Source organism: Trametes versicolor (assembly GCF_000271585.1).
Source record: "Trametes versicolor FP-101664 SS1 unplaced genomic scaffold TRAVEscaffold_3, whole genome shotgun sequence".
Lineage (NCBI taxonomy): Eukaryota > Fungi > Basidiomycota > Agaricomycetes > Polyporales > Polyporaceae > Trametes > Trametes versicolor.
In genome coordinates this window covers 2,672,398-2,692,909 of record NW_007360323.1, presented here as the reverse complement: position 1 = coordinate 2,692,909, position 20,512 = coordinate 2,672,398, and the positions used below count along the sequence as shown (strand labels likewise).

The 20,512-nt window shown below is 58.2% G+C and overlaps 7 protein-coding genes across 7 annotated transcripts; 5 read left to right on the top strand and 2 right to left on the bottom strand.

Moving 5' to 3' along the window:
• Nucleotides 1-244: 244 nt before the first annotated feature.
• On the top strand, nt 245-4,750 carry TRAVEDRAFT_117797 (multidrug efflux transporter AcrB transmembrane domain-containing protein; the record flags this gene model as incomplete). The annotated part of the gene is made up of 7 exons (XM_008037589.1): nt 245-340; nt 371-2,935; nt 2,992-3,214; nt 3,264-4,303; nt 4,359-4,433; nt 4,489-4,652; nt 4,711-4,750. 7 exons carry the CDS (start codon nt 245-247, stop codon nt 4,748-4,750), a joined length of 4,203 nt encoding a protein of 1,400 aa, XP_008035780.1.
• Nucleotides 4,751-5,469: 719 nt separating this feature from the next.
• Nucleotides 5,470-5,814, bottom strand: TRAVEDRAFT_117641 (RNA-binding domain-containing protein; the record flags this gene model as incomplete). The annotated part of the gene is made up of 2 exons (XM_008037588.1): nt 5,470-5,606; nt 5,661-5,814. Coding segments are annotated over 2 exons (291 nt in total), but the record flags the coding sequence as incomplete, so codon positions are not given.
• A 291-nt stretch (nt 5,815-6,105) lies between these two features.
• TRAVEDRAFT_144365 (Diphthamide synthesis) lies at nt 6,106-8,017 on the top strand. The gene is made up of 4 exons (XM_008037587.1): nt 6,106-6,462; nt 6,520-6,641; nt 6,703-7,267; nt 7,327-8,017. The coding sequence occupies exons 1-4, from the start codon at nt 6,128-6,130 to the stop codon at nt 7,961-7,963; spliced, it is 1,659 nt and encodes a 552-aa protein (XP_008035778.1). The 5' UTR covers nt 6,106-6,127; the 3' UTR covers nt 7,964-8,017.
• Nucleotides 8,018-8,179: 162 nt separating this feature from the next.
• TRAVEDRAFT_44883 (uncharacterized protein) lies at nt 8,180-10,143 on the top strand (the record flags this gene model as incomplete). The annotated part of the gene is made up of 5 exons (XM_008036889.1): nt 8,180-8,290; nt 8,406-8,788; nt 8,890-9,109; nt 9,167-10,033; nt 10,108-10,143. The coding sequence occupies 5 exons, from the start codon at nt 8,180-8,182 to the stop codon at nt 10,141-10,143; spliced, it is 1,617 nt and encodes a 538-aa protein (XP_008035080.1).
• Nucleotides 10,144-10,372: 229 nt separating this feature from the next.
• TRAVEDRAFT_35457 (N1221-domain-containing protein) lies at nt 10,373-14,544 on the bottom strand (the record flags this gene model as incomplete). The annotated part of the gene is made up of 19 exons (XM_008036746.1): nt 10,373-10,600; nt 10,658-11,109; nt 11,165-11,201; nt 11,260-11,360; nt 11,417-11,522; nt 11,588-11,852; nt 11,907-12,036; nt 12,093-12,218; nt 12,278-12,407; nt 12,461-12,634; nt 12,690-13,258; nt 13,325-13,439; nt 13,497-13,585; nt 13,644-13,801; nt 13,859-13,997; nt 14,049-14,171; nt 14,220-14,349; nt 14,410-14,478; nt 14,542-14,544. 19 exons carry the CDS (start codon nt 14,542-14,544, stop codon nt 10,373-10,375), a joined length of 3,144 nt encoding a protein of 1,047 aa, XP_008034937.1.
• Nucleotides 14,545-14,902: 358 nt separating this feature from the next.
• On the top strand, nt 14,903-18,665 carry TRAVEDRAFT_163772 (uncharacterized protein). The gene is made up of 3 exons (XM_008037586.1): nt 14,903-16,334; nt 16,389-16,712; nt 16,765-18,665. Exons 1-3 carry the CDS (start codon nt 15,328-15,330, stop codon nt 17,768-17,770), a joined length of 2,337 nt encoding a protein of 778 aa, XP_008035777.1. The 5' UTR covers nt 14,903-15,327; the 3' UTR covers nt 17,771-18,665.
• Nucleotides 18,666-19,464: 799 nt separating this feature from the next.
• Nucleotides 19,465-20,121, top strand: TRAVEDRAFT_91546 (uncharacterized protein; the record flags this gene model as incomplete). Its single annotated transcript, XM_008037585.1, has 2 exons — nt 19,465-19,551; nt 19,612-20,121. Coding segments are annotated over 2 exons (597 nt in total), but the record flags the coding sequence as incomplete, so codon positions are not given.
• Nucleotides 20,122-20,512: the final 391 nt, after the last annotated feature.

Sequence of the window (20,512 nt, the reverse complement as noted above, 5' to 3'; positions counted from 1 at the left end):
ACCGCGCTGCAGCTGCGTGACCGTGAAGGTGCTTACACGTGACTGCCGCCCCAGCATGTCGCCCCATGTCGCCCCCGACGTCGCCGACGGTACGCGGCCAGCTCCCTCTCTCCTCCCACCACTCCTGCCTGCAACTTCTTCCAGTGGAGACCCTCTGAGTCCTCTGCAGGACCCTGTCTCCCTGTTGACTGCCATGGAGGCGTCGACGCTAGGCTTCACCATGCGGTCCGAGGCCCGCTGTGCTATGCGCGGCTCATGTGGGCCAAAGGAAATGTTTGGGAAACCTCTCCCCTGTCCTTATGACGGTCCACCATCCGAGGTGCGTTTCACTTACCTTCTGGTACGGCTTTGAATAACCTCGCTTTCCTAGGACGACGTCGATCGTGAACTACTTACGTCTCTCTGCGGCGCGGACTACGCGGAAGGACCCACATGTTGTACGACCAACCAGCTCGAGACTCTCCGCGACAATCTTGTTCTGGCTGAGAACATCATTTCCTCCTGCCCCGCATGTCGCAACAACTTCCGCCAGTTCTGGTGCTCGTTCACATGCTCCCCCAACCAAGCCTCGTACCTCAACGTCACCTCGACACAGACGTCATCGACACAAGAGACCGCCGTGAAGTCCGTAGACTTCTTCATTTCGGAGACGTTTGGGGAGGGGTTCTATGACAGCTGCAAGGACATTAAGATGGGTGCGACCAACGGCTACGCCATGGACCTCATCGGAGGTGGCGCGAAGGACTACCACGGCTTCTTGAAGTTCATGGGCGACGAGAAGGACATGGGCAGTCCCTTCCAAATCAACTTCCCCTCCAATCCTCCTCCGGAATACTCTACGCTCAACACAACCGCTAGAAATTGCTTCGACAATGACTTGGGTAGCAGGTGTACGTGCATAGACTGCCTAGACGTCTGCGAGACGCTCCCCGAGATACCGCCTCCGAATGCCGAGTCAACGTGCCAGGTCGGCCTTGTCTCCTGCTTAACTTTCGTGCTCTTGCTTGCCTACGGTCTCGCTGTTCTGTCGTTTGCTCTTGGTTACGGCCTGCAGGTCACCCTCCGCAAGAGACGAGAGAGGTCATATGAACGCGTCGCGCTTGCTACCGACGCCGCTTCGGAACGCATACCGTCGCCACGGTCCCACGCACGCGGATTGGTAGGGGCGTCCTCTTTGGCTCAATACCTCGACGGCGAGGACTCCACCGCCACCCAGTCCGAGACCCGTCGCCTTGGACGGGGCGCCTCCCTCCTTGACCCCATCGAGACGGTACAACCGCGCCACTACCGCCTTAATAGCATCCTCCGTCGCTCCTTCTACAAGCTGGGTCTCTTCGCGGCCACGTACCCGTGGCTCAACTTCGCCCTCGTCTTTGCTATATTCGGCCTCCTCAACCTCGGATGGAAGCGTTTCGAGATCGAAACGGACCCCGTACGTCTGTGGGTTGCACCTGATTCGGAGAGCAAACTGCAGAAGGAATTCTTCGACGAGCACTTTGGGCCTTTCTACCGCGTCGAGCAGGTCTTCGTGACCGCCGCAGTGTCTGATGATGCCGCCTCGTCCAGCGAGAAGCCGCCCGTGCTCTCGTGGGATCATCTGAAGTTCTGGGCCGACGTAGAGGAGGACATTCGGAACCTCGAGTCCACTCCTCACGGATACACGTTGTCCGACGTTTGTCTCAAACCTGCGGGACCGGATGGCTTCTGTGTTGTTCAATCAGTCATGGCATGGTTCGGAAACGACCTCTCCGACTACGACGCGGACACCTGGAGAGACCGCCTGGAGGACTGCGCCGAGACCCCCGTCAACTGTCTGCCCGACTTCCAGCAGCCGTTGGCACCGCAAATGGTGCTGGGATCGGTGCCAGTAGATGAAGACGGCGCAAAGGAATACGCAGACGCCAAAGCACTCGTCATCACGTATGTCGTTCCCGACTCACTCGACAAGGCCGAGCAGGCAAAGGCGATGGAATGGGAGTACGCGCTGCGCAACTACCTCCAGAACCTTGACAGCCGAGCGCCAGTGGAAGCGGGTCTGCAAATCGCATGGTCGACCGGTATATCTCTGGAGGAGGAAATCAACAAGAGCACGAACACGGACATCAAGATCGTCATCCTCTCCTACGTCGCCATGTTCTTCTACGTCGCATTCACGCTGGGCAACGGCGCTGCGGCACGCGACGAAGAAGGTCTATGGTCGTGTCTGACTCAATGGGTGACCAACCTCCCAAAGCTCTTCGGACAGCCTTCCGCATCCTCGACGCTTTCGCTCGACTCACGCTTGGCCCCGACGTTCCTCCCCCGCCTACCGCGCGCGCTCTTCGTCGGCTCGAAGGTCACGCTTGGCCTATTTGGCATCACGCTCGTCATAGTCTCCGTTTCGTCCTCCGTCGGGCTCTTCTCCGGGGTAGGCGTGAAGGTCACGCTGATCATCGCAGAAGTCATTCCCTTCCTCGTACTCGCAGTCGGCGTGGACAACGTCTTCATCCTCGTGCACGAGCTCGACCGTCAAAACCTACTGCACGGCCCGAACGCGAGCGGGGGCGCCAGCGGTCCTTCATGGGCGTACGGCGACTCCTACAGCTACGGACACACCACGCCGATGAGCCCTACCGCGCAGTCGCGTGCCCGCTCGGGCTTCGACTCGCAGCACGAGACGGAGCATGACCACGAACGGGAGGTCTCGCTGGACGCTGGATCTACGCCCCAGTATCTGACCGCGGAGGAGCGCGTCGCGCGGACGCTCGCGAAGATGGGGCCGTCGATCCTGCTGAGCACTGTGACGGAGACGACCGCGTTTGCGCTGGGAGCACTTGTGCCGATGCCGGCCGTGCGCAACTTCGCGCTGTATGCGGCAGGAAGTGTGTTCTTGAACGCGGTGCTGCAAGTGACGGTGTTCGTGAGCGCATTGGTAGTGGACCTACGCCGTGTCGAGGTGAGTGCCATTGAATCACAGAATAACGGGAAATCTCTGACTATCCGGATTTTCAGGCCAGCCGAGTGGATTGCGTCCCTTGCCTGCGCATGCCGCCACGTATCGCCCTGCTCGAGGCCCCACCGAGTAATAGCGGGCTTGGCTTCCTTGCACGGTTTATTCGCAAGCGCTATGCACCATTCCTGCTCAAGCCGGTAGTCAAAGGTCTAGTGCTTCTCGGGTTCGGCGGCATTTTGGTCGCTTCTATCATCTCGATCCAACATATCCGCCTCGGATTCGGTGAGCTCGTCTATTGTCGAGTATATGAATTGTACTTACATTCGCGTAGACCAACGCCTTGCCTTCCCGTCGGACTCCTATCTGATCCCGTACTTCGACAGCATAGACGCCTACCTGGATATCGGTCCGCCGGTATACTTTGTCGTGCACAACGTCGACGTAGCCCACCGCTCCGGGCAGCAGGAACTATGTGGCCGCTTCACCACTTGCGAAACACGCTCTATCGCGAACCTCCTCGAGGCTGAGCGCAAGCGTCCAGACGTCTCATACATCTCTCAGCCCGCCGCATCCTGGATCGACGACTACTTCAACTGGCTCGACCCGATCAAGGACAGGTGCTGCCGCGTTCGCAAGACGAACCACGATATCTTCTGCGACCCCAGCGAGTCCTCCCGCCGCTGCCAGGTCTGCTACGAAGACCACGAGCCCGCGTGGAACATCACGATGGACGGCCTGCCCGAGGGCGAGGAGTTCATGATGTACCTCCGGCAGTGGCTCATCTCGCCCACGAACGAAGACTGCCCGCTCGCCGGCATGGCGTCCTTCGGGAACGCGCTCGCGCTGTCCGCGGACGGCAGCGAGGTCGTCGCGTCGCACTTCCGCACGTTCCACCGGCCGCTCAAGTCGCAGGCGGATCTCATCAACGCGTTCGCGGCGGCGCGGCGCGTTGCGGACGACCTCGCGCGCGAGACGGGTGCCACGGTGTTCCCGTATTCGCTGCACTACGTCTTCTTCGACCAGTTCGCGCACATCATCCCGATCACGGAGCAGATCCTCGGTCTCGGGCTCGCCGCGGTGCTGCTCGTCACTGCGCTCCTGCTCGGGTCGTGGCGCACGGGCACAATTGTCACGGGCGTCGTTGCGCTCACGGTGGTGACCGTCATGGGCGTCATGGGCGTGTGGGGAATCGACCTGAACGCGATCAGCTTGGTGAACCTGGTGATCTCCCTTGGAATTGCTGTCGAGTTCTGCGCGCACGTCGCGCGCGCGTTCATGAGCGCAGGTTCTGGATTACCGGTGGACCACCCTGCGGGACAGAAGGAGCGCGACGAGCGCATGTGGATCGCGTTGGTAGATGTTGGGCCTTCGGTGAGTATTTGCTTCACGGAACGCCATACGGAATGCTATACTGATAGCGGGATAGGTGCTGTCGGGTATCACCTTCACCAAGCTAATTGGAATGTGTGTCCTCGCCTTGACGCGGTCAAAGTTCCTCGAGGTAAGACTCAAAATTATGTCATGTTGCGTAGGGGGTACTGAGACGAAGCTGTCAGATCTACTACTTCCGCATGTGGTTGTCTCTCATCATCTCTGGGGCGTTGCACGGCCTGGTGCTCCTCCCTGTTGTCCTGAGTCTCGCAGGTGGCTCTGGTTTCCCCCAGCAAGAGGCGGACGAAGAGTGGATGTCTCACGCCATTCGCAATGACTACGAGTATACGTGAGTGCCAATGTTGTTATATGTGCATTCGAACCATGCTGATTGGTATCCTTGCCAGCCCCTTCCTCGCTGACGACGACTCTGCCATGAGCGACTGAGCCTCATACACGTTTTGACGGACAATATGTACACTTATGATAGCATAGCACGACGATATATTGGACAAATTTACACGATACGTTTTGCAGGATCTCGCACGATTCGGAGCACATATACGCATAAGAGAGCACGCAGCAATGAGCATAGAGACAGAGACACGCCGGTACTCTGAGTCTCAGTCCTTGGGTGACCTGGACCTGCTGTCGCGGATGTCGTCCCGGCTGTAGCTCCGCCTGGCACGGCTGCGCGAGCGAGAGCGGCTGCTGTAGCCAGAGGACGAGTAGTACGAACGAGAGCGGGAGCGGGAACGGGAGCGTACGGGCGAGCGAGAGCGCGGGGAGATCGGAGAGCGGCTGCGCGAGCGACTCGAGGCGACCGAGTAGCTCCTGGACCGACGGCGACCAGTACCCCCGCGCTCGTAGCTCGGCGAGCGTCTCCTGGGGGGCGGCAGACGGTCTCCCACGCGTCGTGGTGGAGAGCGAGAGCGCGTGCGCGAGCGGTCGAAGCGCCGCGGGGGAGGTGGCGGGGGAGGTCTGCGGCCAGGAGGACCACGGCGGAAGTTGTTGTTGTCGTTGTACCGCGGCTCGTATCCACCACGGCGGGGACCACGAGGCGGCGGGGTTCTTGAGCGCGAAGGGCTGCGAGAGTAAGACTTGCGACCGTAGCGGGCGCGGGGAGCAGGGCGGGGAGACCGGGAGCGCGAGCGCGAGTGCGAGCGCGAGCGGATGGAGGCCTCCGAGAGCTCACACTTGATGATGGCGCCATCCAGTTGACCGCCGTCCATGTGCGAGACCGCCTTTTGTGCCGACGCAGAGTCGACATACTCGAGTGACGCCTTGCCTCTGTTTTGTCCCGCTGCGAAACCGTGTCAGTACATAAAACTATTCGAGGATTGAATGCGTCTCTCACATTTTCCGAAGAGAGGGAGATCGACCTTGACCACCTCGCCGTAGAAACCGAATATTGTTTGCAGATGCGATTCCATGACGTTTCGCGTCAAGTTCGTGACGACAACCACTTTCGCGTTCGGGTTTGCGGGAGGGGACCGCGATCCACTGTCCATGTCGACGTCTTCATCGCGGAGAGGTCGCGGAGAGAGAGATCTGCCTCGGCTCGACATGACGAGAGGCTGCTGAGGATGGACGCGCGGGGAGGACGTGCAGAGGAACCTGCGTAGGCGCTCAGCGCGACGCTGCAGTGTTACGTCCCTGTTACCGTGACGTAACTGTAACGTCCCGGAGGGGGGTTAGGCGCCTACGCGATCGTGCTCTCGATCTGAGATCTAGCACGGTAATATTGCAGATCTTCTCCTCTTCCGCTTACTGTGCGCGCCGCTCTCTACCTCTGCTCTGTTCTGCTTCACCCCGTTTCTCGTTATGTCGGAGACGTCCGTAACAACAAAACCGCCAGCTACCAATTCAGCATCATCATCGTCCAAAAACGCTACAAAGCCAAGGAAGCGGTTCGTTGGTAGCAAGAGCGCGACTCCCTCAAAGCCTGGGTACTCTCCGGTCGTCGCAAACCAGATACCCCCGGACATTCTCAACGACGCGCAACTGAATGCGGCTATAAAGCAACTGCCTGCAAACTACTCCTTTGAAATTCACAAGACAATACACCATGTCCGAAAGAATCAGGCCAAGATGGTGGCTCTGCAGATGCCGGAAGGTTTGCAGATGTTTGCTTGCACCATCGCGGATATCATCGAACGGTGAGTCTTCTCAATCACATAAACGCGGTGGCTTACTGATATTGAGTGTCTTGCTAGGTTCACCGACGCCCTCACCGTGATCATGGGAGATGTCACCTATGGGGCTTGTTGCATCGACGACTACACAGCCGTTGCGCTAGGCTGTGACATGCTTGTTCATTACGGGCACAGCTGCCTTGGTAACTCAACTTTTGTGGCTTCCGAATGCACGTTTACGTGACTAATTGCCCCCTGCCATAGTGCCTATCGACCAGACCACCATCAAAACGCTATATGTCTTCGTCGAAATTTCCATAGACTCCTCTCACCTCCTCCAAACTATCCGCCTCAACTTCCCAAGCGACCGGCAACGATTCCGCGAGTCACTCTTGGACTCTGAGGAGCAGAATGCACAAATACCGGCCGGTCAAACGCTGGCTGGCGGGGGACATCTACGAATAGAGGGCCCCGAGTCCGTTGAAATGGCCGCCCAAGATTCGACAGAACATCTCTCCAACCCTGGCTCTAGCACCGCGTCTCCATATCCCACTCGTCTAGCCTTAGTGTCGACCATCCAATTCGTCGCGGCGCTCTCTCGCTTGAAAGACGACCTGTCTGTCGAGTTCTTAGAAAATCACGACCCGTCAGCCCCGGTGGGGCTGATTACAGGCGCAGAGGGAGCCCCCAACGAGGCTTGCCAAGATCTAGGAAAACCTCGCCTCTGGAGGGGGCGGTACGAGGCTTCGATACCGAGGTCAAAGCCTCTTTCGCCTGGTGAGATCCTTGGATGCACTGCTCCACAGCTGAACGAGGTCGACGCTCTCCTGTGAGACATGTTTCTTCTTCACGTGCGCACTCTTTGCTCAAACTTCCCTACGCGTTCAGATACCTTGGAGACGGCCGGTTCCACCTCGAATCTATAATGATCGCAAATCCGGATGTCCCCGCATTCCGCTACGACCCCTACTCGAAGAAGCTCACGAGGGAACGATATGACCATGTCGAGATGCGCACCGTCCGCGACGAGGCCGTTCAAACTGCACGACGCAGCATCACCGCTCATGCATCTCATTCGCAAACTTCCACGGTCGCCACCCCCTCACCTTCCTCTTCCCCCTCTCCTCCAATGTGGGGCGTCATACTGGGGACGCTCGGGCGCCAGGGCAGCTTTAAGCAGCTCCGTGCAATCACTCAACAACTCGCAGGCGCGCCCGCTCCGATTCCTTACATGCCCATCCTCCTCTCAGAGCTCTCCCCTGCGAAACTCGCGCTTTTCGATCCGCACCTCGCGGCGTTTGTGCAGACGTCGTGTCCGCGGCTGTCGATCGATTGGGGCTACGCCTTCCAGCGGCCACTCCTCAGCCCGTACGAAACCGCGGTCGCTGTCGGGAAGGCCCCTGGGTGGATGGCGACTGGCGAGGGGGATAGCAGGGAGCGCGCGCGGAAGGGCGGAGTATATCCCATGGATTTTTACTCTGCGGGCAGCCCATGGGCAGTCGCGCGGACGAAGGCGATGTATTGATTTGACCGTGATCGGGTGCATAGTATCAAGCGTGTATCGGTATAGTACCTTTGTAGCATTTCCAACACGGCTCACTCAATCATGGCACATGTTGAAGATGATGTGGTTTCCTCCATGATCGGGCCGGATAGCCAGTGTGCGCAGCCCTACGCGAGGAAGTGTCATTGCAGTGCTACGTCGACCTTGTCTTCATACAGTCACGTCCAAAACCTCACCATGGCCACTGACAACCCGGCCGAGATCGATCGCTTCTGCACGCTTCCACAGGAGCTACGCTTCAAGATTCTATACCAACTCGATCTACAAAGTCTTCTCAGATGCGAGAAGGTGAGGCCCCATATCAGGCTTCATGTTGATTTTGAGCTTCGTACTAAACATGATGAGGCGCACCCGTAAGGTATGCCACACGATGGCAGACCTCATTCATACTCCTGCTCTGCAGTACAAGATCAAGCTCGCGCAGGCCGGTATGGTCGATGGTCAAAGTTCTTCCATGGACCATCCCCTCGCTCAGCGCCTCCGGAACCTGGAGGAATACTTGCGGCGAAGGCTGACTCCGAGACCCTGGGAGGACACATCAGCAACCCCGCCGCCTTGGAGGTTCAATGCGTCCACAGTGCGAAAGCTTCCTGTGACAGGCGGCATCATTCCGTACCTCCAGGATGGCGACTTGATCCTGTGGCAGCCGGGCTCACCGTTGAGGGGTGTAGAAGACATAAAGATAGTGCTCAACAGTGCTATCTTGAAGGCGAACATGATAGCGCTGCTCTCAATCAGCGGATGCGTCGTCGATGCGTCCCAGGACCTGCTGGCGGTGACTACCGAGTGAGTACAAGTATATACCATAATCGTTCTCGCGCTGCCCGACGCTAAGAGGCATTCACCCCTGCGAAATCTTGAAGGGCTACTCATGTTGGTGACACAAGTCAATGCCACCTATTTTCGTTAACACGTACCGGAGCTGCACACCCCCTGGCCCCAATACCCATCCTACACTCCGCGGTCGCGTTTGCCGGATCCTTGTACCCGACCCGCGTCGGGTTCTCCGCCTACTTGGAAGTCTGTGGAGACATACTTCTATGGCAGAGAAAGATCACCGAATCGACTATACAAGTATGGAACTGGAAGACGGGACAATTAATCTGGGTTCGTTGCGACCACATCACCTTTAGCATACAGCCGACTTACCATAACTATTGCCAGGGATACCACCTCCTGCCCGACAACCCTCGGCCCCTTACCATTCAAGCGTTTCTGATGGGATACCAAAACTCGCTCATTATCGTGCAGGACGACTCGATCTGCGTCGTCCGCATGGACCCGAACGTCGTCAATTTTGAGCCCGGCAATCTGCAGCCTTCCGTGGCGGACATCAACGCAGAGGCGTGCCTTCGGCTGATGTTCTATCCGTCTCCGCGGTGGCCTCCTTTCTGGTCGTTTAACCTTAGTGTCGACTACGAAGCTCATATGCACCGACCATCGTACCCTCTTGGACGTCGACCTCTCTTCGAGGTGGACCCGGCATTGACAGTGCTAACGATCAGGCGGCGGAGTGGGACTGCGCCGTCCGGCGGGGACTCTCAGATCCTGATCGTCCCGGTCTCAACTATATCGTCCTTTATGCCCGCTCCTTCTGCACATGTGGCCCCTTCATCGTCTTCGAACAAGCACGTTCCTGCCATAATTCCCTTCGATGACTGGGCGAAGCGTGGTGATACCGTAACCGTTCCAGCCCCCGGACGCACCCTCTGTCTCGGTGCGCTTGGGTCGCAGTGCGGTTTCGTCGGTCATGTTAGAAAGAAGGGCTATGAGGGCTTCTCTATGTTATTGGTAGATGCACATCCTGGCGCACGGTATGACCCGCACGAGGAATTCCACTTGGCGCCGGTCGAAACCGACTCGTCTCGTCCGGCTGGGGCGACACTGGCTGTTTCCTATTCGGTCAACCGTGGCAACGCTACCGCACTTCCGTACAAAAGGACCCTCGTGGAGATGCCAGTGTACAGCGGGTACGACAGCGTCGTTTCTCTTGACCTGTTCCCCGATCAATGTGTGTTCCGATTCAAGGAAGTGAGTGGCACTGATCTCTTCCCGGTCATAGTCGACCCCGACACTAACTATCGAGTACCTATCGTGGGTGTTAGATGTTTTCACAAGACACATGGGCGTTCTACCTTTGAAAATCAAGCACATGGCTACCAACAGATAATCCCATGGCGTACGAAGGTTCTGCACGCCACCATTTCCTACAGAGCAACTCATGCACGTTCATATACATTGTACAATATCTCAAATTCCAGAAGTAACAGATGGTCAAGAAGGGAACTTCCAGATCCACAGCAGTCTCTGACGATCATACACTGCTGCGTGTTAGCCTAACCGTATGTCACGCTTGAGGGAGACTTTGACTCACCCATATGCATATTCAACCTCGTCTACGCCGGCACCTGCATGGAAGGGTCCGGACGGCTCCTTCGGCATCGGCCCGAGCTCCTCGTCTTCGTCGTTATCGTCCACAGCCGTGCCGTCGTCCAGTTCGAACGGAAGGACAGGCCGAAGGCTTCCGCTGCCGGAGCTCGACCGGCGTCCATGAGAGGGCGACTTCGTCAGTGCTGCCATAGTTTTCGGGCTCATGTGCTGCGCCCCCACATTAGCATGCGTTACTCATAAGTCGTTCGGGCAACAGCAGCTCACCTCCCAGTTGTTCACGTTCTCGTCGGGGAGGTCGCGGTCCTTCTCGCCCGCGGCCCGCGCCTCATCCGAAAGCTCGCCGATGGAGACGATGCTTTCGCTGTCGCTGATGCTGTCCGCGATGTCGTGGACGAGCTCGGGCAGGCGGTGCCATGCGTTCGAGCTACGCGAGCTGGTGCTCGAGTGCTCGTCGGACCACCGGAGGTACTCCTCGTACTCTTCCTCGAACGCTATGTCTTCCGTCACATAGGGGAGGAAGATCGACGGCTCGGTGGTCTGGGCTCGGAGGGGCGGGAACACATCCGCGTCGACCGTGTTCGGAGTCTGTACGGGACGCAGCATACCCGACAGCTCTGCAGGGGCGTGCAGGCCCTCCAGATGATGGGATATGCTCGCGGCACGCCGGTGTGCGTTGGGCTGCACGGTGGCCTGAACACCATACCGCTTATTGTTATCTAATTGAATTGTCAGCCGCCTTAGCCGCGACTTGACACTGATGTGAGTACATACAGAACTTGACCAGGTGGCGAAGAGCTTGTTCCTGAGCCTAAAAACACGATCAGCCCATCTCTGTCCGGTACGACCGGGAAGGCGCATCGACAAACCTGCGCGTCATAGACGTCATCCACTTCGATGCCAGCAAGCCACTCATCCCGGAGGTCGGGCCTGCAATTGAGATAGATCGCGGTGATGACCTGCATGTTTGCTATTGCAGACGTCAGACGAAGGCGTCCCTGCCATGCTGAGATGCGCGCTGCTCACACTGGCGCCACTTCCGACCGCAAAACGGCACTTGGCTCTTGATGAGCTTGAGGACATGCAGCTGCAGCATGGGGTGCTGCACTTTCAATATCCGCTTCAGCACCGCCTATACGCCACCGTGCTCCGGTCAGCCACCTGCACGCCAGGCAGGACGCGAGGAAACGCTCTCACCGAGCTCTTGTATTGCACCAGCATGCGGATGCGATGCGACCGGTGCTTGGACAGCTTCTGCATGATCTTAGCGAAGTTGATCGTGGAGAAGAAGTTGCGCCACGAGAAGTCGGTGAGCAGGTCGACCTCCTCCTCGTGCTTCTGTCCGTTCGGGAGCGTCGTCTTGCGCACAATCGTCTGCCGTGAGGGGCGCTGCGCCGGTGGTTCGTCCGGCCCGCCCATGTTGGAGCGACGCGCGAAGCGCACCTGGCAATATCGGAAGAAGCTGGGGGGATGTCGGTGAATACCTGCCTGGCGGCCCGAACATGTGCAAACTTACTTCCGCTCAGGGATGTCCGCCTTCGCCACCACTGCGGCAGACGCCTCGTGCAGGCTGAAGATCTTCAAAATCAGCAGGAGGCAGTTGGTATCGAGCAGGAGCTGTCCCAGGTGGTGGAACTTCATCACATCTGCAGGCCTCCGTCAGAACTCAAAGACAACGTTTGTGGCCGTCGGGTGCACTCACGGGACATCTTGAACCACTTCAAGGTCAGGAGGAGGATAGCGGACACTGCCTTCGATGTAATCTCGCGATGCCGGGCCACATCGATCTCGTCCAATGTGGCAGGTTTGGGCGGGGACTGGTCGAGTGCTGCGCGGCCCGTTAGCTATTCTGAGCAATCCAGGCAACGGCTGATGCTGGTTACTCACGGGAAACGACGCCTGGCGGAAATCCCGCGGCTGCATGCGGTGCGACAGCCCCATTGCCTGTGGACACCGTTGCCAGGAGTAACTTAAGTAAAACAAGCACCCATCCGGGGAGCACGGGTAGCACGGCGCTCTGCGGGGTGCGAAGTCAGTTGGCAGTACGGCTGACGCGCCCGGAGGACATACGTAGATTTGCTCCACCCGTTTCAGACGCATCATGTCCTCTCGCCGGTCCTTCGCGAGGCGCCTGGCAGATGAGGTCTCGCCATCCTTCATAGCCTGCTCAGCCTCTGCGATCTTGGCGTCAAGAATGGCTACATCTGGAAGTTTCTCGCCAGCCTCGTCATCCAACGACCGAGACTGCAGCGGAGTAGTTAGCGTCACGCCAAAGCCGAACATTCGCCAAGAGACCTACGATCAAAGGTATTTTGGGTTCAGATGGCCGCTCCGCTCCAGGAAGGTAGTCCAGACCGCTCTCCGCGGTCATACACTCTTCGCGTGTCTTCCACATTTGCCAGAGCGAGAGACTGGCATACATGTGCTTGGCGTAGAGCCTGTCTGCCTCATCGATAGCGAATGGGACCAGACGCGAGTCATTGTAGCCGATGTTCGTCCGCGAAAATGGGAAGAGGAACGGACGGCTCTGGTCCGTCTGAAACTGCTGCTTCTTGGGCTTAGGGGAGGGCGGTGGCGAAGGGGCTGGAGTGGCTGGCTGGGGGATAGGGCGGAAGGAAGAGCCACCTTGGTTGGGATTGAATGGATGTGGCATGGCATTGTGGGAGTGCTCTTGGTGTTGTGACTCGGCGGGATCGTGGTCATAATGGTGGCGTACTGGTATAGGCGAATATGCCTGCGCGAGCTTCGCGGTTGTCACGGGTGTCGCTGCGGGCACTGCGACGGGTGGCGGGTTGAACGTTGGATACTTGACAGAGATTTCCTGTCGGAATACTTCCAAGTCCAATGGGGATGACTTTATTGGGACAGCTATGGGCACACAAGCGAGGCGTTGAGACGACGAACGCGTGGTTGTGGGATGACGTGGGAATGTACCTTCTTCAGGGACCGCTGAGAGGCCCGCAAGTTCCCGTGTCACTTTCTTCACAGATGCTAGCTCGCGAACGCCGCCACAGCAAGTCAGGATAGTCTTCCAGAGGACCAGGAGGAGCTGATGACATCGACCATGAGACTCATCCGATAGTATCATGAGTCAGAAGATCCGTGCCTTCTTCACAGGATATCCCTTAGCGCTCTTGTCCCGCAGGCCGGCCACCACATTGAACAGATAAACCGGGAGCGGTGGTTCCAGACTCACTAATTTGGCGCACAAGGATATTAGCGTCGTGTACGCGCGGCAGACGGCATTGCTCACTCAGCTCATCGGCAAAATCGTCGTGACCCTTGAAGACTTCGACCATGTGATAAAGCATGCCTAGATACACTGATAGCTCTGTGGTCACTTCCTCCAAGAAGTCCGATCTCTCCTGCGGGGAGATGCTGAAGTGCGCGGCATCTGCATCTGATAGGGTGCTATAGACGGAGATGGGACGTCAATTGTGTCCAGGAACGTGCGAGTGGACGATGTACCATAAGAGATCATGCTTTGAGCTTGCTATCTTGATGGCCTCGATGATGCTAGTCACGCCGTTGGCTGCCCGGACAACCTTGCAGTTCTCGAATATCCAATGCAGTTGATCTTCTTGCGAAGTTGTCTCCGCGAAGGTACCTAAAGCGCATGTGAGTTAGCTGCAGCATGGCACGGACTGTCAGTATGCACCTTGCAGAACGTAAAATAGGCGTCGGGCATTTGTGAAACGAATCTCCGCATCGCGATGCTCCAGGCTCTCCAGGAGTACTTCAACATGGGCCTTGCGCTGTGCGAAGGAGCTCGAGGTCCAATCTATCACGAGTCAGAGAGTTTCACACTGGTGTGAGGATATCCACGCACCTCCGGGAAACGAGCCCTCCCATGCCTTTAGGTTCTCGGCGACCTGGGGAGTCTCCACATACGAATAGAACTCTTCAATCTCATTCAAGACTGTGTCTTCATCATTATATTGGAAGTCGTAGTACGATTGCTACTTCCTCACGGAGTCAGACGGTGGAGGAGTCATAGGAAACCGGGAACCGGACCAGACCTTAGGTTTCGGCGCGGAGCCGACCATGGCCTTCAGCTGGCCGAGCGTGATGGAGTCGAGACCAACTTGCTGGGGGGTGCTGGGGTCAACATCCTGTGTGCTGGAAAAGAACGACGGGACGGGGGGCAATACCATGTTGACCGCGGCTGAGAAAGCGGAGGTGTATGAAGTTCCCGCGGTGCTGAACGCGTCGTTGCAGGCGTTAGAGTGAACCTTGGACCGAGTGTGGCGGCTGCGAAGGCGGCTGCGGGAACGAGGGAGACACGACGACCGCGGGCGCAGGAGATCCGGTGGTCAGGGAGGAGGCGAGGGTGAGTCAGGGCCTGTTGTGGGCGCGCAGATAGCGCATATAGCCAGGTGCAGGAGGACGGTGGAATATGTAAGAGCGCAGGCAACGGCGCAGGCCGCGGGGGAGAGCAAGCGCTTACGTAAGCGGCGGGGAGGGAGAAAGACAAGGCGCTTTTTCAGCGGCACGGCTCTCTCCAAGCCACGACGACATTGGCCCCCTGCTTGGATCGACCCTCCTCTCGTCGGTCCCTCGTTGCCCGTTTTCTCTCGACTCCCCGACTGACGACCACGACGGCATCGACTCAGGAGAGGGCGTTCTAGTCCCCGCCAGTGATACTCACCAGGTCCGGAGGGTGTTGCCACCGTCAGTGTCTGACCCCCCTTCTCTCCTTCGAGCATCCAAAAAGGCACGCCTTCGCTGTGCGTTTGCCACTGAGTCTCCCATCCTCCCCCATCGACCTCTACCCACTTCATCTCCCTTTTCCGCCCTCTTCACGACCTACTTTACGACCGGCCCACAAGCCCATTCAATCCACGCCGCACATCCCGGCCTCCGGTCCCAGGTTCTGCCCACCCGCCAAGGTCGAGCAGCTACCTGCGACAGGTTCTCCCTTTCTCTTCCCACTGCAGATGCCAGTTCCCGTCCCCGTCTACCTCAAGCAGGTCGCCCACCCGGTAATCAAGATCAATCATCCCTCCCAGTCCGATAGCGAATCTTCCGTCTTTCAACACTTGACCCACTCCTTGCCTCTCCCGCCTCAGGGGCCGCCCCCGTCCTTGGCGTCGAGGGAGGAGTGGATCAGTTCCCTTCCTGATTGGAGGAGGAACAAGCGGCGCATCGGGGAAGACGATTTCGGTTTCCGCCCACTTTTCAACGTGCAGGGTTTTAACGAAGGGTTGACCGTTGCGGACAACGCAGCGGTCATTAAAGGTGCGCCCGCGCAAGCGAGCATCCCGCCCGTCCGTGACACCCGCCCCCTCGTGGGTTCTCGTGAAGAGATGTACCTCAATGCCGCAGACGTGGATGACGACATGAATGGATGTCGAGGTTGGACGGACGAAGAAGACCACCAGTACGCCGCTGAGTACTCCCCGGTTGACAGCATGGCGTCCGACCGGCAATCAGCTGAGAGTTCTTCCGACATGGCTATGGACTATCCCGCCCGAGGCATGGAATTCCGCCGCTCTTTCTCGGCTGTCGGTGGCGATTACGAGAGGGGCGTCTTCAGTCCAGTCCAAGAGGACCTCTCTCCCGATGTCTATGCGCCGCTTTCTCCTGCTGTCGACGACGCAGAGCCTGGCTCTAGCCCGATCGGCCCAGCGACCCCATTCGCCGAGTTCATCGACAACGCCTTTGCTCAAGAGCGCGTCACGTTGGATCCTGGTCGGAATGTGGAGCAAGCTCAAGCCCACCAGTACTACAACCACGACGGCTACCATGCGGCGTGCTACCAGTGTCAGACTTACCAAGCCGAACAGCCGCTCCAGCAGACTTCCGTCGCAGATACGGTTGTCACTCCAATGGCCACCACCGCGTACAAGAAATTAGCAGCTCCATTGTCGGAGTGGATAGCGAGCTATGTATGGAAGGTCTGCACGACTGGCATGCGTCTCCCTACGGAATACGCTCAACCGTCGTAAGCGCCACCCTTTTCATTTCGTAGGTACATGTACTAACTACTTGCCTACAGGGCTTTTGCGAAGCACTACTCGACGAGCCCTCCTAGCCATCTGGCGAGCTCTATCCACTCCATGCTGCTTTCGACGCTTCTGCAGCCCTCAGCTGTCTTCCTAGCGATGTGGTACATCGTTCGCCTCCCGGTCTTCTTCGGACCCGTCGGCCTCACATCGGAGCACGAGAAGGAGATTCGATTCCGGGCTGAGCTGTTGGGCGAGGCTCATCTTGGCACGGACCGGGACATGATCGAGGCCTACGCCCCCTTCCGCCTGGTCTTGCTCGGATGCATGCTGGCCAACAAATGGCTGGACGACCACACGTTCTCCAACAAGACTTGGTAAGTAGTGAAAGAACCTCTGCCCGTCCCTTCTATCTGACCGTGTCTTCAGGCACACCATCTCGAATGTTCCTATTCGCTCCCTGAACAGGCTGGAGTCGCTCGCACTCGACATCTTCCGCTATGACCTCAACATTGCTCCGCAACAGTGGACCAGCTGGCTGTCGGAGCTGCTTTCATACCACGCGACTTTGTCATCTCCCGTATTCCCGCAGCCCATTTCTCGCCCTTCCACGAGTCCGCACGTCATCGTGCGCCAGGCGATCGAGATGTTGCTCAACACCCAAGAGGTTGAATGTGGCTGTCGCCCTCAACAGTGCCAGTGCCCTCCCGTCCCGGCGTTCGTCAGCCTTGATGAGCACAGGAAGGAGCCGGCGGGCGGTCACGATGCGTACCTCGAGGACGTCTTGGAGATCGACCTGGACGAGGACGGCCCACTTCGGGAAGAGTACCTGCCGAGACGTCGCCACAACTCGAAGCCGCGGTACGCGGCCGAAATGTATACCCGCAATGACCACGTACTTCCTCCGCCCGCCAAGTGGAGCCCGGACGCCGACGAGCCTATAATCCGTGACCGGAGTCGCAGCCTTCGTCAATATGTAGCCCCCCAGCCGCTGCCGCAGCCAGCGATTGCGGCGCCTCCCCCGCCGTTGCCGTTCCACCCATCGATGGATGCTCACCGTTCGTCGTGGAGCATTGGGAGCTATGCGGTCAGGCAGGAGCCCATCAGCCGGCCGGCTGTCTTCGCGCCTCCGTCCGTATTTCACCCGCCCGTCGGCGGGTTCGAGTACGGCTACGCGCTCCCGGCACCCCATGGGCACTCACGGTCGCATTCCTTGTCCTACGGCCAGGCCATCGGAGAGCACGTTCCCGGACGTGTTCGTTCCTATTCCCAGACACGGTTCGAACATGCTTACACCGATCACCTGGTCTCTGATGCTCGCTACCTTCCGCCCCCTCCGGTCTCATCCCAGTGGTCGTCGTACGACCGCATTGGCTTTCCGACCTCGTACGATCGTCCCTTCGGCCTTTCCAACCGACCTCCGCTCAAAGCGTGAGGTCACACAGCACGCGTCCTAGAGAATTGCAACGGAGAATTAGACAGTTGCACCGGTTCCCCGTCCTCGGTACACGCATCATTCATTATAATAATCCTCGTCGTCGGCCCTGGCGTACCATCCCCCACTCGAGCGGTTCTGCGCAAGCGCAGGGTCGCTCATACGCCACTCTCTAATGCGCGCCAGTTCTCGCATGCCCCGGCCACGCTTCGTCGTCTTATGTCTCTCTCATCACATTGTTTCTCTATCTGGGCACCCCTGCATCCACGACATATCCATCCCGTCGACGAGGACCGCCCCCTCCACTTTCTCCTGGCTGCTCATCATTGTCATCAACGCATCTCGTATCTATTCTCACTACTATCGGCACATCTTCGGGCCAGTGGTCGCTATGCGCCCCGGCCCAACCTGCGTCGGGTAGCCCTGTGCTATCAACGACCTACGGCGCCGTATATCAGCATCCCCGCACGTGGACGGTCCTGCTTGCTTCGCTGTTCGATACGCCGCTTCCACGCTTTTCGGTCCTCTCGTGTACAGAATCTATCCGTACATTCACGTTCCGCACACTAATGCGTCGTCTTACGTCCGTCTTATCCTCTTCACTCCTCCCCGTTTCTGGCCTTTTCACGTCACGTCTGTTCTGTTGCTGCTGCATTGTCCACCCACACAAACGCACAAAAACACACGAAAACCCAGAAAACACTACACATCACGTTCCCCTCTTCAGTCGTTTCCAGCTCCCTCGCACTTCGTGGTTTCCTTCACGAGCCTCCCGCACCTCCGTCCAGCTGGACGGGGCGCGCACCCCACCCTCCGCCTCCCCATCCCCTCATACTCCGCACTCCCTTGTATCCGCTCGACGAAGCTACCCCGCTCTCCTTCAACCCGCTCTCGCCCCCCTTCCTGTAGCAACGCTTCGTCCCCCCCGTAGGTATACGTAGCTTATATGTTGACATCGACTCGCTCGTGTCTCCGACTGCGCACGCAGTGCTGCTCTCTGCCTGCTTTGTACATGTCAATAGATCGGAGGCCGTTATGCTGTGAGCCAACCCTCGGTGTGAACCTCTAGGCATTCGTGTGTGTTGGTCGTAAGTACTATGTACGGTTGCGAGCCTGCTGCTGCTGTACATGGAAATAAACGTCACAAATTCGCGGCGATACACCCGCGACGGGATTAAGTTGGTGTGGCAGTGTTAACTCTAAGACAGTCGTGTGAACAGCTGGAGTACAACGTCAGGCAACGCCTGTGCATCTCGACTCTCAACAAGTCCGAGGTTTGGTTGCAACCTCCACCCTCACAACCTCCCTCAGGTGCATTGTTGCCAACCACTCCTTGTCGTAATACACAAGCTGATTTCACTTCAGGTCTTGTTGGTAGTATTGACATGTCCGGACTACTAAGCGAAAAGACTTCGAGCGAGGCTTCGACTCGGGGGGCTGGGCTGGCGTCGCCTGTTACGAACGAGCACACGGAAAAAATATTCCTGCCCTCCAGCGCAGACTCCGGCGGGGGTTTGGAGGCTACTCCCACAGAACTACCACCTCTCCCATGGACGCCGCCCTCGATTCAGGTGAGTGTGCTCCTCATGCAGCGATTCCGACTCGTCATGGTTTCCGAATTGAACTAAAGGTAATACCAGGAGTTGTTGAACAGACGCGAGGACCTGTACAGACCCGAAGAAACGGAGAAAGCGTGGTCAGATGCCGCGGACGTCGTAAAGGATTACAGCGACGACATGATCAAGCGCTGGAACGCCGAGATTGACACATACCTCGTCTACGTACGTGTCATACCGTGTGATTCGCAGAGGGTTCAATACGGTCTGACTAGAGATAAACAGGCAGGTCTCTTCTCCGCCATCTTGACCGCATTCAACGTGCAGTCGTATGTACTCCTACAGCCAACCCCACAGGACCCGACACTCCTGGCGTTGCAGCAGATATCAGCGCAACTCGGCAGCTTCTCGACAAACCCTCCCTTCATCAACTCCACCCAACCTGCGTTCCAACAAACAGACACCGCACCCCCACCTGTACCTAGGGCAGCGGTCTGGCTCAACGCCCTCTGGTTCTCCAGTCTCATCCTCAGCCTGTCCTCCGCGTCAGTGGGCATCATGGTCAAGCAGTGGATCAACGAGTACAATGGCGGGATCTCCTCCGGGAACTCGCGCAAGACGGCCCAGCTCCGGCAGTACCGCCTCAACGGCCTTATCGCATGGCGCGTGCGCGACATCGTCATGGTCATCCCCGTTCTGCTCCAGCTTGCTCTTGCGCTGTTCCTGGCCGGCATGCTCATCCTTCTGTGGACGCTCGACCCTACTGTGGCGACCGTCTCGTCAGTTCTCGTGGCCATCCTCGGGACGTTCGTCCTCGTCACCATGTTCCTTCCCCTGTTCAAAGCTGGCTGCTGCTACCTTTCCCCGCAGACCCTCGCGCTCTACGCTGTTTACGCGCGTGTCGCGCGCGCTTTCAACGTCCTGCGGTACTCCACCTTTCACCCCCTCAGAGAGATTGTGCTGCGTAGGCATCGTGCGGCTGCAGGGACCACCGGGCGAATCCTCGAGAAGATCGGTTGCGCCCTCACGGCGTGCAGCGGGAGGAGGCAGCCTCGGTCAGGGGGGCTTCGAACATGGCGTGGACGCGAGCAAATGTTTGTCACCCGTACAGGCCACATCCTGGACACGGACATGCTCATCATGGCGTACGACGCGAGCATGGACCCCGAGTCGCTGTCGAACGCCG

Excerpts from the sequence above, each read along its gene's own strand:
- TRAVEDRAFT_144365 (XM_008037587.1), top strand. The coding sequence starts at position 6,128 with ATGTCGGAGACGTCCGTAACAACAAAACCGCCAGCTACCAATTCAGCA. Across the intron at positions 6,463-6,519 it reads ATCGCGGATATCATCGAACG|GTTCACCGACGCCCTCACCG; the intron begins GTGAGTCTTCTC and ends GTGTCTTGCTAG. Across the intron at positions 6,642-6,702 it reads TTACGGGCACAGCTGCCTTG|TGCCTATCGACCAGACCACC; the intron begins GTAACTCAACTT and ends CCCCTGCCATAG.
- TRAVEDRAFT_163772 (XM_008037586.1), top strand. The coding sequence starts at position 15,328 with ATGCCAGTTCCCGTCCCCGTCTACCTCAAGCAGGTCGCCCACCCGGTA. Across the intron at positions 16,335-16,388 it reads ACGGAATACGCTCAACCGTC|GGCTTTTGCGAAGCACTACT; the intron begins GTAAGCGCCACC and ends ACTTGCCTACAG. Across the intron at positions 16,713-16,764 it reads ACGTTCTCCAACAAGACTTG|GCACACCATCTCGAATGTTC; the intron begins GTAAGTAGTGAA and ends CCGTGTCTTCAG.